Source organism: Rhamphochromis sp. 'chilingali', assembly GCF_963969265.1.
Source record: "Rhamphochromis sp. 'chilingali' genome assembly, chromosome: 4".
Taxonomy (NCBI): Eukaryota; Metazoa; Chordata; class Actinopteri; order Cichliformes; family Cichlidae; genus Rhamphochromis; species Rhamphochromis sp. 'chilingali'.
The window spans coordinates 26,309,579-26,325,765 of record NC_137948.1 but is presented as its reverse complement, the minus strand read 5'-3'; the positions used below and the strand labels follow the sequence as shown (position 1 = coordinate 26,325,765).

General features: G+C 42.7%; 1 protein-coding gene across 6 annotated transcripts in view; it reads left to right on the top strand.

Moving 5' to 3' along the window:
* The window catches only part of gab1 (GRB2-associated binding protein 1), a 63,050-nt gene extending 47,261 nt beyond the window's left edge, over positions 1-15,789 (top strand). For 4 of the 6 annotated variants that reach the window (XM_080881153.1, XM_080881158.1, XM_080881156.1 and 1 more), the window contains 9 exons: positions 4,276-4,477; positions 5,192-5,874; positions 7,147-7,241; positions 7,332-7,632; positions 9,797-9,880; positions 13,097-13,190; positions 13,726-13,852; positions 15,288-15,416; positions 15,512-15,789. In XM_080881153.1, coding sequence (XP_080737279.1) covers positions 4,276-4,477; positions 5,192-5,874; positions 7,147-7,241; positions 7,332-7,632; positions 9,797-9,880; positions 13,097-13,190; positions 13,726-13,852; positions 15,288-15,416; positions 15,512-15,670 — 1,874 coding nt within the window. In that variant the 3' untranslated portion in view covers positions 15,671-15,789. Of the gene's footprint in view, positions 1-4,275; positions 4,478-5,191; positions 5,875-7,146; positions 7,242-7,331; positions 7,633-9,796; positions 9,881-13,096; positions 13,191-13,725; positions 13,853-14,679; positions 14,756-15,287; positions 15,417-15,511 lie in introns of all 6 variants that reach the window. The other 2 variants (XM_080881154.1, XM_080881155.1) reach the window with 2 other exon arrangements.
* Positions 15,790-16,187: the final 398 nt, after the last annotated feature.

Here is a 16,187-nt window from a genome sequence, read left to right as displayed (position 1 = left end):
AATATGGAACAAGCAAAGCTTAATACTAAACAATATATATATTAGCTGTATAATACCAGTAGGCCAGCTCTAATAGTAATTTGGTATGGCTTCGCGGGCCAAATATAATTAGTCTGCGGGCCAAATCTGGCCCGCGGGCCAGAGTTTGACACCTATGCCCTAGACCATCAGGAATTGAGCCACCAAAAGTGGTGCACAGGCACATGTTAGGCTCTCTTATCTGCATCGGATATTTTCACATCATCATGTTGGTTTGCAGCCACCTAGCACCGGGCTAAAGCAACCCATTTTTAGCGTTAATGCACCTGCAACACCTTAGAAAAGCATCCTAATCTCATTATTACCACAGAATGCATAATGTAACTAGAAGTAGTAACTAGTAACTAGAAGCGTAGTAGCTGTGGACAGCAATGAATAATTTTTAGCATATGAACAACACCTGCCATCTCTCTCTCTTTTTTTTTTCTTTTCTTTTTTTCCTTTTCCTTAAGTGAGATTCAGTATATCATGGCAACAGCATGAACAGGCAAAACGATCCTATAGCATGGCCATGTAAGTTTCTCCAGGTAAGAACCGCAACTTTAAGCGATCCAAGGATTCCCCTGTTAGAAGATGACTACAGGAAATCACTATTTGTCCACGCTGGTGTCTCTCAACAAAGCGCTTGGACATGGTGAAGATGCCATGGAGCATCAGGGGATTCTTTTTAGCCATGACACCAGTTTATCACCACAGCTGAGCAATACAGGATAAAAGTAGAGGATAAATGATTTACATTTGATGGGTCTCTTTTGGATATCACTGTTGTACCTCACAGATGTCAGGATCTTTCTTTCTGAAGGAACTAAGGGAACCAGTTAAATGTGTCAAGAGGTCTCTATTCAGCATAGTTCTCAGCCAAGGTCTAATGATCCATGTGTTGAACTTTGTGCAGTATTGAGGCTCACGTTACTCTTTTTTCCCCCCAGTACTGGATAATAAAAGCATTGTACGCCTGTCACTCTCACTGGCCTTCTTTCGTTCGTTTCCTCTTATCTGGTTTTAATTTCCTCTCCCTTGAACACTCCTCTTTTCCTCTCTTGTCGCTCTGTCTTTGAGACTAATTGTCTAAATGTCTTCTATAGTTTCTTGACCTCATCAGCGAAGCAATGAGCATTTTTAGTGTGGTGAGAACTGGCACAGACGTTGCACATGTTCACTGTTTCACATGCTACACTAGGGCTGGGCTATATCATACCGTTCACGGTAATACCGTGTAATTTTGGGCAACGATAGGAAAATGAAATATCGCGATAGAATATGGGTAAAACACGCATGCGCAGTGCCTATGTTTACATACGCACATGGCGGCGACGCAGAATGATAAGAGCGAAAGCGGATCGTTGAATGAAACGGATGAACCAGAATTGGTTTGCAAAAATGCTGCAACTTCAGTGGTGTGGAACTGGTTTGGCTTTCGTCCATCAGATACACAACAAAGCACTATTTTTGGTAGAGCATGCTAGCGGGCCGTCGTTATTACCCTGTTTTTTTGGAAAATAACACTTAAAATCAATCCTTTGATTTTTCTGAAAATCGACAGTGCCCCTTATAATCCCGTGTGCCTTATGTATGAATTCCGGTTGTGTTTACTGACCTCGAAACGATTTTATGTACACGGCGCTCGAAAATCTGTCAAATGTTTTAGTACGACTTTGCTAAACTACGAACCCGCACCGCTTGATGGATTGTCAGAGCATTACGGCTACCGTAGGCAGGAGTCTCGCGGACTGATACGTACTGTGCTTCAACATAATATTACCGTATTGTGTGTATAACCTCTGAATCCGAGATATATCTGATGTTTTAGAAAGCGACTGCTGTTTGAATGGTTATGTCGCATTAAATCCATCTTTTACGTCACTGACACAAGACAGACGCCAATTATCAACAAAGTTTTGTGGATGTTATGCTGAGGATATGTCGGCCAATTTCCACTAGAAATGCCTTTTGGTTAAACTGTCAGCAAGGAATTTGCACTGTTACATTTTTATATAACTTTAATGCGCATAAAAAAAACAGCTGCTTGTTTAAGTGAAAATATATTGATGGGGTTTTTTGCACTAATAAAGTTGTGGAGATGTAAAGTATTTTGTCTAGTGTCAATTATATCGTCAGTTATATCGGTATCGCAAATTTTCAAATGTATATCCATCCATTCGCTTCCGCTTCTCCTTTTCAGGGTCGCGGGGGGCGCTGGAGCCTATCTCAACTTTGATAGGGCGAGAGGACAGGTCGCCAGTCTTTTGCAGGGCCAACACACGGGGACAGACAACCATTTGCGCTCACATTCACTCGCACATTCACACCTAATGGCAATTTGGATTTTCCAGTTAACCTATCCCCACAATGTATATCGTGATAAATATTTTTGGTCATATCACCCTGCTCTATGCTACACAACTCTGATTCTTGTTGGAGACGAAGGTGCTTTTCAAACCTGGCAACTGAGTCACTGATACTCCTCCAAGGTCATTCTCTCCAAAGTGTGACTATGCCTCCAGCTCTGTTAAATAGCTAGTGTTGCAGGGTAACCATGATAACAACACTGATGGCACCTTTTCTGTAGATGTCAGAGCTGGCTTTGAAAACCCCGATGTACGAACTCATAGTAAGACGGTTAAAGGAGAGCCTGGGTGTAAAAACGGATATCTTTTGCAGATACCCTTCACTGCTCAATACAAAAGAATGTCCCTGGCTCTCTGTTTTGTGCTTGCTTGCACTTCTCTGCATGTGAGACAGAACTCTCACTCCTCTGTCGCGTGTGGGTGTGGCCACAGTAGAGTGCTTCATAGCTGGGCAGGGAACATTAGTAGGGCTAGGGGAATGAAGGCTCTCAGAGCGAGTGTAGGAGGTATAGATTAGTACACGCAGAGGGGATTTTCCCTTTTCCTGTATGAATCAGCACTTAAAGCTTCAACAAACAAATGTAAAAAAAAAAAGACAAGGACATAGCGGAGGAGATAAGAGGAGCAAATGATGCACGTAAAAGAGAGAAACTGACTTTTAAAAGAAGAGAACTCGGGGACCTTGCATGAGATAAAACCACATCAGTTATAGAAGAGTGTGGGAGGAGAGCTGTGAAAAAGGAGAAAAAAGTAGAGAAATGTGGAACGAAAACACATATACGCATCAGCTATCTTGGCTCTGAGTGCAGTAGAACAATCAGCTTGAGCAGCAGGTTTGTTTAGTAGCTCATCATGTGGGAAAGCAGAGAGACCTTTAAAAATGATGTCTGAGGAGTAGCTTGTTGGAAGGCAAAAAACAGAAAGTAGTCTGTCGACACAAAGCTTTTATTCGGGTGACATGTTATACATGAAATGATGTAGGCTAACGCAGAGTCGTGATATCGGTGACATCCATCTGCTTTAATTTGACATGAGTTGTTTGTGCCAGTGTTCCTGGCCTCATGCTGGGCAGCGTGCTGCATTTGGATTTATTTCCTGTGGGATTTCTCCCCAAGAAGGAAGTGAGGTAATTGTAGTAGCTTGTTGGGTCAGTCAGTAACAGTGCTTTAGCTGCAGGCTAACGACCTTAATTTGAGGTTTGGTTTGATATACACAGTAGAGGGACGCACATCTGTTCGTCAGAATGTGCGTATATACATCAGCTGCTCAAGTTCACACATACAGGCGCAAAGTTGACGTAGTGTCAGCGTGAATGGAAACAATTGAGCGTTACATTGGAATTGGGTTGCTAGGAAACAGCTTGGGTCCAAGTTTACTTTGCTAGAGTTGACATTGGCACATACAGTTTACTTTTTACTTTGTGCTTAATACCATCTCTGGCCTCTCTTTCATTTTCAGTGGGTTTCACAGGGCCACAGTAGGTGCAGCTCCTTGCTCTTCATCAGTGACTGCCAATGCATGTGGAGTCAAAGTTGAATAAACAGCTGGAAATGTAGCAGAAATGCTAATGTGCTCTGCTGGTGTTGCACTTAAAACTGTGAAGCAGGCATTTACTGACATCTGCTGAGCCACATGTGACAGGTCTTATTGGCATTATTTGTGGCTATTTTTTTAGTTGTGTGATCAGTGTAAGAAATTAATCTTAGTCATTCATTAAATTTTCCCTTTGCTGCTTAGACATTAATTCACTGGCAGTGGCCTGAAACCTCTGTGGTCAGTTATGGAGACAGCTTTACTGTATTTCATTCTTTAGTTCTGTGTACTACTCACTAAATAACATTAAGTTTTGACAGGAGTTATCCTCAGCTTTCATTTCTTTGTCCTCCAGATGCAGCAAAAGCTGCTCACCAGTCCGCCATGGGACTGGTGGTGGAAAACGCTCCACACCCAGGTCCAGGAGTGTTTACCAATGTGCCGGCCCCTTACCAGCCAGTCAGTGTGCGACACCTGGACTCACAGTCCAGTTCAGAGGAGCCCCAGGATTACCTGTGGCTTGCTAACTGTGAGAGCAAAAAGCCTGAACCCAGCAGGTGAGATCGTGTCCGAATATGCTTCTTTTATAGGTTCAAGTCTCCATATTCTCTATGTTGGAGTGTCGCATGGTGAGCTAAGCATTTTTCAGTGTGGTTTCCAAGCCATTTATTCTTTTTGTATACTTTCAACTGTACTGCCACTCCTGTCCTTGTCTCTGCCGTATGCTGTGTGTAGCTCAGTGGAGCATCACTCCCTCTTGGAGAGGGACCAGGAGTATTTGCTCCTGGAGGAGTGTGAGAGCAAGACTGTTCCTCCACAGGCTAGCCTGTGAGTGGCCAGCCAATCCAGCTGGAACTGCCTGCTTGTGTGGAGTGTTGCACACGCATAAAATACAGATCTCCAAACACTTGTGAATGTTGTAAATGTAAATGACGGTTATTAAATCTAGGTTGCATTTGTTTAGCAAAAGGCCTTCCTTCTAAACAGAAAAAGACGTGGGTGTTTTGCCTAACAGTGTAATAATTGTGTTATTTCCTGCATGGTTACAAACAGTTACCAAGAACCTCAGTCTTCCACTTTATCCACAAAAGCGTGCTGACATGGCAAGAGTTGGAAAAGTTTAATGATAAAAGCTGTCTGGATATGACTTAGTTACTAACATAGCCTTTGTATACTAGTGTTTTTGGCTTGGTGTGACTGTGTGATCTGCAAATCAACGTATTTTACTTTTTGTATTAATTATCTGGTGTTTATGTGTATTGTGTTATCAGAGCTCATGCTGAGTGCTCCAAGTCTACCTCTTCAGAGACAGACCTGAATGACAACCTTCCATCTCACCGCACGCCTACATCCTCCACTTCCTCGGCTAAACACACCTCACACAATGGCTTCTTCCCACCGCACCAGACTCCTGTGTCCGCCCCTTCCATCTATGACTCGCCTCCATCACGCGGTGCCTCCCTCTCAACTGACAGTGGCTTTTATCATCTTCCTCGCAGCTACTCCCAGGACACTGTGCTGCTCCCCAAGTCAGCCTCCTCCCCTCCGGCTCATCCAGACGGCGCGGATGCCTCTGACCTTTATGTCTTCAACACGCCGACACGGAAGCCCTCAGTAGAGACACAGATGCGCAACATTTCTATCAGTTACGACATCCCGCCCACACCCGGTGCAAACAGCACCTACCAAGTGCCCCGCACAGTATCGAACACAGGGGTAGGAGGCTCAGAAAGCGGGGGAGATGTAGTGCCCCCTCCCAGACCACCCAAGCCTTCCCTCAGTTCCAGCTCAGGACTCCCGCCGCCTCCTGCTGAGCGCTCACCTACAGACACCTATAGTGTGCCTCGATCAGCCTCAGAGACAGATGGAAACTACTGTGTGCCCACAAGCGCTGGGAGTAAGGCTTTACGCAGCAACACTATTGGCACTGTGGACTGTTCACGCCTCCGCAAAGGTTTGTATTGTAGAGGTTTATTTGTTTGTGGTGCCCTTTTCACTTTATTTTAATTTCAAAACCTATTCTCACCTTTACCTTTTCGACAATACGGCACATATATGTGGTAGGCAGGATATTCTATTATTTAATCTTATGAAGATTTGTTGCACCAAAATCTAACAAAAGCAGATAAAAATGTTCTGAGTTTCCTTTTTAATAACAGTTCTTTAATCCATGGCCAACATCCTTTTTACAGAGCCTTAAAATAGTCTGGCAAGAGAAGAGAAACTCATGGTGTCGATTCTTCTTGCTTCTCCCTCTTGTGGTGACAATCGGAATTGCAAAATAGGTCTTGCTTCATTTCTGTGAAGGTTCTCAGTCATCGAGGTCATCGTAGTCAAAGTCCTTTGACTACGTCTTGCTTTATTGTTTTAGATGAGCAGTGGTTATTCCCCCAATAAATTTGGGGCATTTGTGAATTTTTTCCCTTTTATGCTTTGTGTCTTGGTGACAGAGCAGATTATTGTGCCTAGGGCAGGGCTGCACTGTTATGGAAAAAAACACATTTTTTAAATTCGAGCAAATATTATAATTTTTTATAATTTATTTACTTAAGAAACCTCATAAAAGAGATTTTTTTTTTACACAGGATGTCCTTATTTAGAAAGAACTCCATGGAAAAACAAATAACTGAGTAACAAAAACAAGGTGAACGTGCTGTTCACCTACCACACCACGCCGGTCTCAGGAGCACCGGTCTTTGCTGGCCTGCAGCCTCTGCTGTGAGATGGCTTCGACACAGATTGAGCGAGTTGCAGCAAACTCGAGCAACTTGGGAGACTTGCATGGTAGCCACAGGGGGAGTGATGGAGAGCCAAAACAGTCTCATGTCTCCTTGTAATGTTCACCCCTCCTTTTTACTCTTCCCCGGAAGAGACTCTCATTTGTCTTCAAAGCTTTTTCTCGCGCTGTTGTGGTTCTTGTGGTCATAAGTGGAATGCATTAGCAACTGCATGAGTACCTGATAACAATAAAATAAAAAATACAGTAATTACATGCTGCAAAGTAGAGTGCTTACATGGTGCCTTTGAGCTTTGTCTCACAGACTAAATCTGCAAAGTCATGAAAACACTTAACACACAATAGAGGACAACTGTTATGTGGGAATTGTCCTGTAGCATAAATGGGCCTGAAAGAAGGCTAATAATGTACAGTGCACATCATTTGCTGCTCTCTGTGTAGAAGGGCTGTTTATAAACTGCATTGTAATCATGGTTTTGCTTTTTGTAGACTTTGGATCCCAGGACTGCTATGACATTCCTAGATCATTCCCTTCTGACAAAAGCTGCTCGTTTGACTTCAATGAAAGCTTCAACACCTATTTTGTGAGTATTTCAAGTGTAACTGCTGGATAATCGTTCTGTGGCTTTAGGGAGAAATGTGTATGTTAATCGGTTTTCCCTTGTCACCCTCAGAAAAGCAAAGGAATGATGCCAGTGGGTAGCCATTCTACAGAAGAGGTCGACCAAAACTACGTGCCTATGAGTGCCAACTCACCGTCACATCATCACTCGGGCAGTTTGCCAGAGCCAATGCACGAAACCAACTACGTCCCCATGACCCCAGGTACTATGGAGTTCTCATCCCTGGGAAAACAGGTTCCTCCACCTGCCCACATGGGATTTCGCTCAAGCCCGAAGACCCCTCCCCGCAGGCCGTTGCTTAGTGAGTGCCAGCCCCCACCTGTGGACCGAAATCTCAAACCCGATCGCAAAGGTGAGCAGACAGTAGGTGTGCTTGCATGCATAGCTGTGACTTCATAAGTGATGTGTGTGAGTGTGTGCGTGTGTGTGTGGAGTTCTTGCTTCAGGGGTGTGTGTGAGTTTGTTGCTGCTGTGAGCTTAGTTTAGTATGCTCAGCGTTCACTAATGCACCAACTGTACGTGCGTTGTCTCACACTCTGCTGCTATTCCCACAGTGGATGGCTCATGGTCATAAAGCCATCTGCACAAAATTTCATTCTCAGAGCGGTGTCATTTTTCATCCTGCTTTAGTTGTTGTCATAATTAATGTGGAAAAATGTTTCTCTCATTTTGTCTTCTTTGGTCTGTCTGGTGTATTAAATACCACCGTCTCCCTCTGCGCCCGTCCTTGACCAGCTTATTTCACCTCTTGATGAATTAGTTTATTTCCCTACATTTGATTACATCCAACACAGTTAGTTCCTTGCCAAAACCGCGTTTGCCTCCAGCTCCCGTGAGGCTCTGTTAGCCATTTCGGAGGGGTCTGCTGTCTGTGCCACGGAGTCATTGAGGCCTTAATTGGTCACCTCCATCCCGTTTGTTCCCAGCATCTGAATGGAGCCTTTTGATTGGGGACCTCATAGACTGAAAGAGAGTTGAAGAATGATGGGAAATAATCACAGAGGCACATCAAAAGCCGGTACTGTTACTGTCACTGTCGAAAACGGAGCAGTTTTCTGGAGTTTTACATTTCCAGATTGGGAATTCTCCCTTTCACGTGGCCCTTGAGTCAGTCAGCTCCAAGTTTGGCTTTGGTCATTGCTGAACTGCTGTGTCTAAATAAAAAAATCATATCAAGTAGCTGCTTTTCAAGCAACCGCTTTGAAGTGATTATTATTTCTCTCACACACACACACACACACACACACACACACACACACACACACACACACACACACACAGACGTGCACACACACACAGTCCTAATCCTCACTGCTAATAAAACTTGGTTTTACACTTTTGAATATCTTTGGCAGCAGACGAATAAAAATGCTAATTGTAAATGTTTGTAGTCTAGTTTGAGTTTTGTATTATTGCTTAAGCCCAAATCTTTTTGCTTTTTTTTTTGTTTTTTTTAAAGTATTGTTTTATCTCATTCACTTTTTATTTTTTTTAGCTAATATTAAAATTCTCATTAAAATATATTTATCCAGTGTTCAATCCCATTGCTCCTGGCATAAATTTACTCTACTTGGATTGCAGGTTTTAGATATTTGGATCTGTGCACAGCTGCTTCTTGTGTTAGAAAATGCCACATAGACATGAATAAGAATATAAACTCGTATTTTTTAACTGATATCCTTAAATGGTATTATATTAATGTTAGTGATGTTGCTTTTTAGGAGCATCATTATGTGCTGATTGTCTTTTGGACCTTAGCTTTTTAAAGTAGAGACCATTGGTGTATTCATTGTTATGCATGGGTAGGATGTCGCATCACCTTTAAACAGCTCTGTGATGTTTTTCATTTCTATATTTAAAATGAGCCATCCACTTCTTCCATTTTCTAGACTAATCTGAATCTCTGCAACCTCTGTTCATCTTCCGTGCACTTTTCTCTCCGCTTTGGATGTCTGAGCCATATGTTGCAAACACTTTGACTAGTGTATTCAAAGCAAACGGCATCTTATTTCCACTATACGTGGATCCATTAAAATTAATTATCTTTGTCTGCAATCGCAGCGCATTTCTGACAGCACTGCAGAAAAATGTTGTGATCAGTGTGCAAAGGAGCAGTGCGTGTCGTCCTCAAGTTGCTCTGTTCTGCAGATTGGTCCGAGCTCTCGTCAACATGACATGATTTCTCAGTGTTCTCTCAGCGCTTATACACAGCTCGTCGTGCATGCACAGCTGTGATGTCAGTCTTTGTGTGGGAAGTCGTGGTGCATGGAGTGAGGTGCATGTTGGGCAGTATGGGTCTTCTGTTGTCATGACAATCATCCTCTTGAAGTGTGCTGTGCAAAAAAAAAAAAAAAAAAAAAAGGTAAATTGGTGTACGTGAGGTTGCAGTTTTGCTCTTCTTCATCAAAGTCTCGTCTCTTTCGCTTTGCATGGCAGAGCAGTTGTTACAGTAGGGCTGAACTGTTATGATCACCAAAAAGATGTTGTAATCAGCAAAGTCTTCTTTCACCAATCAGGTCACAGTCCTAAAATAATAAGAGCGGGTTTAGAGCGAACTGACTCTCAAACCGTAGGTGAATTCCCAAGTCGACGACGCAAGGGTAGGTACACCACACTGAACTGCTGTGCATCTGAATACTTTTCATTCTGTGACCTTTTCACACTCTACTTCATCTTGATTCTCTGCATGCTGTAAGTAAATGTACTGTGGGGATTTTTACAATTTTTGTTCTTCAGGGATATGTGTGTGTGTGTGTGTGTGTGTGTGTGTGTGTGTGTGTGTGTGTGTGTGTGTGTGTGTGTGTGTGTGTGTGTGTGTGTGTGTGTGTGTTCTAAAAATATGAAGTGTATGAAGTGTCGGAGGTGTTGCATTAATCCAGTCTAATCATTTTAAATCCCAGCAGGGGATGGATGAGTGTGTACCTCACGCATGGTGGATTACACTTGTTACATCTTCGAAGCTCATTAAGAGTCATAACACGCCTTTCAAAATAAACCATTTCTACCATCTTAACCTAAATATTTCCTCACTTTCAATGTGATGTTTTTTTCTTCCGTGGAGCCAAATGACTCACTAACGTTTCTCTGCTCAAACATTTGTGTCTGTGTTTTTGTTTGCAGTTCAACACATTTTACTTTCATAGCACATTGGGATGTAACAGCCAGAACACACTTATTGTCAGAGAAGCATTCACACAGGGCTTTGGAAAAGAGTAGACTTCTCTTCAGGAGGAAATTGAACAACGATATTATCTAATAAAAGCGATATCGCTAGCTTCCGTACATACAGATGATGTTTGGGGAAAATCCCAAAGCTCTTGACCATCTGCAGTGAAGGGATCATGCAACTCTTTTGTACTGTGCAGGGCATTATGCACAGGTTTAGTGCACGTGTAACTTTGACTCTTCTTGCACAGTTTCTGTCCTGAAGTGTTGTCTTATAGGAGGACAGCATCTTACCGTTAGGGCATGAGGGGACTGATACAATCACCAAGTAATTCTGAGTCCATTTTAATGTCTATGGGAGGCTCAGGCTGGCTTCAGACAGCACTCCCTGTAAACACCGTCAAGACACCAAATGAGAAAAAAAAAAATGAAGTTCATCTCATCAGAAGACTTCCAGAAACTCTGAGAACCAGTGCTATAGTGCAAGGTTGCCCACTACCATAATAAGACACTTTATATAGTTTTTTCCTCACGTTTCTCACCCACTGCCTGCTTAAAGCATTTAGTCCAGTCCCTTTATAAGAAGCTTTGGGAAATCATCCATCCCTGGCTAACATCTAAACAGAGTTGCACATTGGGCACTTATCACAATACAAGCAGCACATGGCTCATCGTTCTCAGGTTTACATCTGAAATATTCCAACACCGTTTCATAAAAGCAAAAAATAAGTTCTGGTTTGGTTAAGGATAGTTTTGAGTGCAATCACATGAAGAAATATGAATGAGATGTTAAATAACACTAACTTATATTTGTGTTATTGAGCATTTTACAATCAAACTTTTAATTTTTAACATTTTTAATTCTAATGTTGGTTTGATTAGATTTGAATATGGTTTTGTCATTTAAAAGTGCATTTTAATACACACACAGATCTCCAAAATATAAACATTTATGCTGCTCTTGACCTCTGTCAGTCTTTATGTACAGGGTGGGCCATTTATATGGATACACCGTAATAACATGGGAATGGTTGGTGATATTAAAGTCCTGTTTGTGGCACATTAGTATATGTGAGGGGGCAAACTCCTCAAGATGGGTGGTGACCATGGTGGCCAATTAGAAGTCGGCCATCTTGGATACAACTTTTGTTTTTTCAATAGGAAGAGGGCCATGTGACACATCAAACTTATTGGTAATGCCACAAGAAAAACAATGGTGTGCTTGGTTTCAACGTAACGTTATTCTTTAATGAGTTATTTACAAGTTTCTGACCACTTATAAAATGTGTTCAATGTGCTGTCCATTGTGTTGGATTGTCAATGCAACCCTCTTCTCCCACTCTTCACACACTGATAGCAACACAGCAGGAGAAATGCCAGCACAGGCATCCAGTATCTGTAGTTTCAGGTGCTGCACATCTCGTATCTTCACACCATAGACAGTTGCCTTCAGATGACCCCAAAGATAAAAGTCTAAGGGGGTCAGATCGAGAGACCTTGGGGGCCATTCAACTGGCCCACGACGACCAATCCACTTTCCAGGAAACTGTTCATCTAGGAATACTCGGCCCTGGCACCCATAATGTGGTGGTGCACATTCTTGCTGGAAAAACTCAGGGAACGTGCCAGCTTCAGTGCACAAAGAGGGAAACACATCATCATGTAGCAATTTCAAATATCCAGTGGCCTTGATGTTTCCATTGATGAAGAATGGACCCACTATCGTTGTACCCCATATACCACACCAAACCATCACTTTTGTTGTCCAACAGTCTTGGAGGGATCCATCCAATGTGGGTTAGTGTCAGACCAATAGTGGTGGTTTTGTTTGTTAACTTCAGCATTCACATAAAAGTTTGCCTCATCACTGAACAAAATCTTGTGCGTGAACTGTGGGTCCTGTTCCAATTTTTGTTTTGCCAATTCTGCAAATTCTGTGCGCCGATCTGGGTCATCCTCGTTGAGATGCTGCAGTAGCTGGAGTTTGTAAGGGTGCCATTTGTGAGTAGCTAATATCTGCCGAAGGGATGATCGGCTAGTGCCACTCTTCAGTGACATGCGGTGAGTGCTACGCTGTGGGCTCTTGCTGAATGAAGCTAGGACAGCCACTGATGTTTCTTCATTAGTGACAGTTTTCTTGCGTCCACATTTTGGCAAATCCAACACTGAACCAGTTTGCTAACTGTAGCATGGGAGATGGGTGGTCTCGTAGATGTCTTGCATTGAAATCTGCTGCATTGACCCGGTTACTGCGTTCACCAGATAACACAATTTCGATCCGCTCCTCACATGTTAACCTCTTCAACATGTCAATGGCTGCGAACAAAGAGAAACTTGTAAATAACTCATGAAAAAATAAAGTTACGTTGAAACCAAGCACACCATTGTTTTTCTTGTGACATTACCAATAAGTTTGATGTGTCACATGGCCCTCTTCCTATTGAAAAAACAAAAGTTGTATCCAAGATGGCCGACTTCTAAATGGCCACCATGGTCACCACCCATCTTGAGGAGTTTGCCCCCTCACACAGGACTTTAATATCACCAACCATTCCCATTTTATTACGGTGTATCCATATAAATGGCCCACCCTGTACAGTTTAAGGATGCTTTTCGAGCAGTGGCTGACTGCTGTGTGTTCCTTCCTGCAGTAAAACCTGCTCCACTAGAGATCAAACCAGTGCCAGAATGGGATGAGCCAAGCACACCTGTACGCTCACCAGTGACACGGTCGTTCGCTCGAGAGTAAGTACCTAAGACGTTCCTCAGCTTTTCTATAGTTCAGTGTTTGGCTAACAAATAAGGGCATGTTCACACAGCTCTTTGCAGCAAGATCATTGTCCCAGAAGACACACCGTCCCTCGCTCCCTGTTAAGAACCTTAAACATACTGCATGTGTATAGCAGCTAATGTTAAGTCTGGATTGTCCTGTTTTTTTTTTACTCTCTGCCACAACATGCAGTGAAAGTATATTTTTCTTTTGGTGTGAACGTGCCCTTTTGTAATAGATCCAGTTAACTAAAGATGTAGGCACTAATACTTCATGCTTTACTGTAGTCACTCTGTGACCAAAGTAGTACTGCTCATAAAACAGGATTCTGTATTATACTGAAGGAAGTCTGTTGGCTTATCTGAGACGAGGTAATTTGTGTGCTTTCGTGCTGTAGGGACTCTTCTGGCTGCAGTGGGTTTGGGCTGTTATGTCTATATTATATTTTGTGCTCACCAGAGACTGCAATTTCTGGGAAGTCAGTGTGTAAACATTGTGAATGCTGCTTAGTCCTTCTAGGTTTCCAATGCCAACGAGACCCCCGTCAGTGCATAGCACGGCCTCCAGCACTGACTCCGAGGACTCTACTGAACCGAATTACGTAGCCATGAACCCTAATATGTCCACAGATGAAGCAGTATGTAACACACAACTATACTCTGATACAGAGATTACTTTTCTCCTTTCTTTTTCTATTCACAGATAATCAAAGCTGATAATCTGATAAATGTCTTCTTTTTTTTGTGGTGTCTGCAATCAGTTTCATCTCGTTTAAATTAAATCTGCAAACACACAAACACAGCAGAAGCTTTAGTTTAAGGCAGACAGTTTGGAGGATCATACACCATGCAACTTGCAATTTTGAGCTGTAATTGCTTACTGAAACTATTAAGAAATCCCATTTCCAGTGCTCTTCTCCCTAAGCCACACATTAGTGCGGACAAATTACTGGCTGCTGCAGATGGACTCCTCGCCACTTCAACCCGTTTCTTTGCAGTTCTGCTTTTGCCCTGCTGCTCTGCTTTCTTTATGCTCCTTCTTTCTCTTCATTTACTTTTCAGGTGTTGTCTTAAATCGGAATATTGGCTATTAAGAAATGAAGTTAACGTGTCTCATTTAAAATTGACTGCTCTTTCTGAAGAATGATACTATTATATGAGCTGACTTTTCTACCTACGGGGATACTTTCTCTTACACTTTGGGTAATCGATTCACAGTTTTCCTTTTTTTTCTCCTTTCTTTTTTTTGCTGTTAATTTTTTTTTTTTACTTTCTTCCAACGTTTGCTTTGCTATCGTCTGCTGACCTCCTGAACTTTTATCAGTCTTTTTTAATTCCTTGCTTTCTTCCTAGTTTCTCATTTCTCTACCATCGTCATCCTTATTCCTGCATTTTGTTCTTAACCACCTGCTGTTTTCTCCTCCTTTTTTCTTTCATCCTTTGCAACTTTCTTCTTACTGTGTAGAGAGGAGTCCTTCTACTGCACAGTCCCCATCACCCCTGTAAAGAGGGAGGTGGAGGAACTTGACACCATAGAGGAGGTGAGCAGGGTTGCCAGGTTAGACGTGCATAGCCCGCCCTGTCATTTTTGGGTGCTATTGTGAGATGAGAAAGTACGAAGACTTTGCTGTGCAAAAACCACCTACAAGCTGTGGCTTGAATATAAAGGTTGCAGTGAATTTTCAGACGTTATCTACCATCACTTTCCTTACAGTTAGAATTTCTTAGTTTTGTGTCACCATCCTAATTCGAATTAATCTCTCCATCGTACCTGTATTTCATAATTAACACTAATTACAGGCCCAAGTTGTTGTCACTATGCCTAAAGTAGAAATTTTCTTTGTTTTAAAGGTTTGAAACTATTATTAGTAATGGGACAAATTACATGAAAAGATGGTCACTGATTGAATATGTTCATTCCTCTACAATTGCAGTAGAGGAACCCATTTGCATGAATATTTTAGACATTGTGACAACACATTGGTGCATTTGAGTATGAGCTGTGTTTCTCTGTGACTCTGCTATCAATTAAAAAATAAAATAAAAAATAAATCCCTTTTCTGACTTACGCAGATCACGAAGCTCGCTCCGCCCATGAATGCTGACGGTGGGAGTAGCCCTGTGGTAAAACCAAAGGGAGACAAGCAGGTAGAATACCTGGACTTGGATCTCGATTCCGGCAAGTCTACCCCACCTAGGAAGGTAGGAATTTACCAGCGCCCATACTCCAAACCACACGTTCTAAATTAGAGGAAATTTATGGCCAAACTTTTAAGACTGACCTCATCTCTCCTCAGATGAAAAGCAACGGAACTGGCATCACAGCATCAGACGAGCGTGTCGACTATGTAGTTGTGGACCAGCAACGAACACAGGCCCTTAAGAGCACCCGGGAGGCCTGGAGCGATGGCCGCCAATTGACAGAGACAGACACCCCTTCCAAAGGACCCAAGTGACCCTGTTGTCCCAACAACACAACCCCACCACCCAACCCACTCTAAACTACCAAAACGCCACAGCTTCCACACTAATGCTGGTTCTGGTTTTCGCTTTGGAACGATCCAGCTGTCTCGTTCCAACCTAACAAGATCCCTAGTGTGTAAGAGCCAGTGGAGCGTCATAGCCACTCAACGTTGTTTAGTTTACACTGCTGTCGGGCTTAAAGGAGCGCTGTGTGTACAGCTGTAGAAAGGGGCGTGGTCCAGGAATAAGCTGTATGCAGTTTGAGAGCATGAGGAAAGACTGGACTTGTTTGCAGGATTTGACCTGAGCAGACTCACCAACTTTGAACATTCACTGCCTTCTTTCTGGATTAGTTATGTCGTCGTTCACCTTTCAGCGGCCTGTGGGCTGATCCAGAGTTAACATTTCCTAAAAATTGTAATGCTGTTTGATGTCGTTTTGAAGTGCAAGTGAGAACACTTTATAACATGATCACAGCTCTGTCAGCGCAACACTAAACGTTAGCATAGC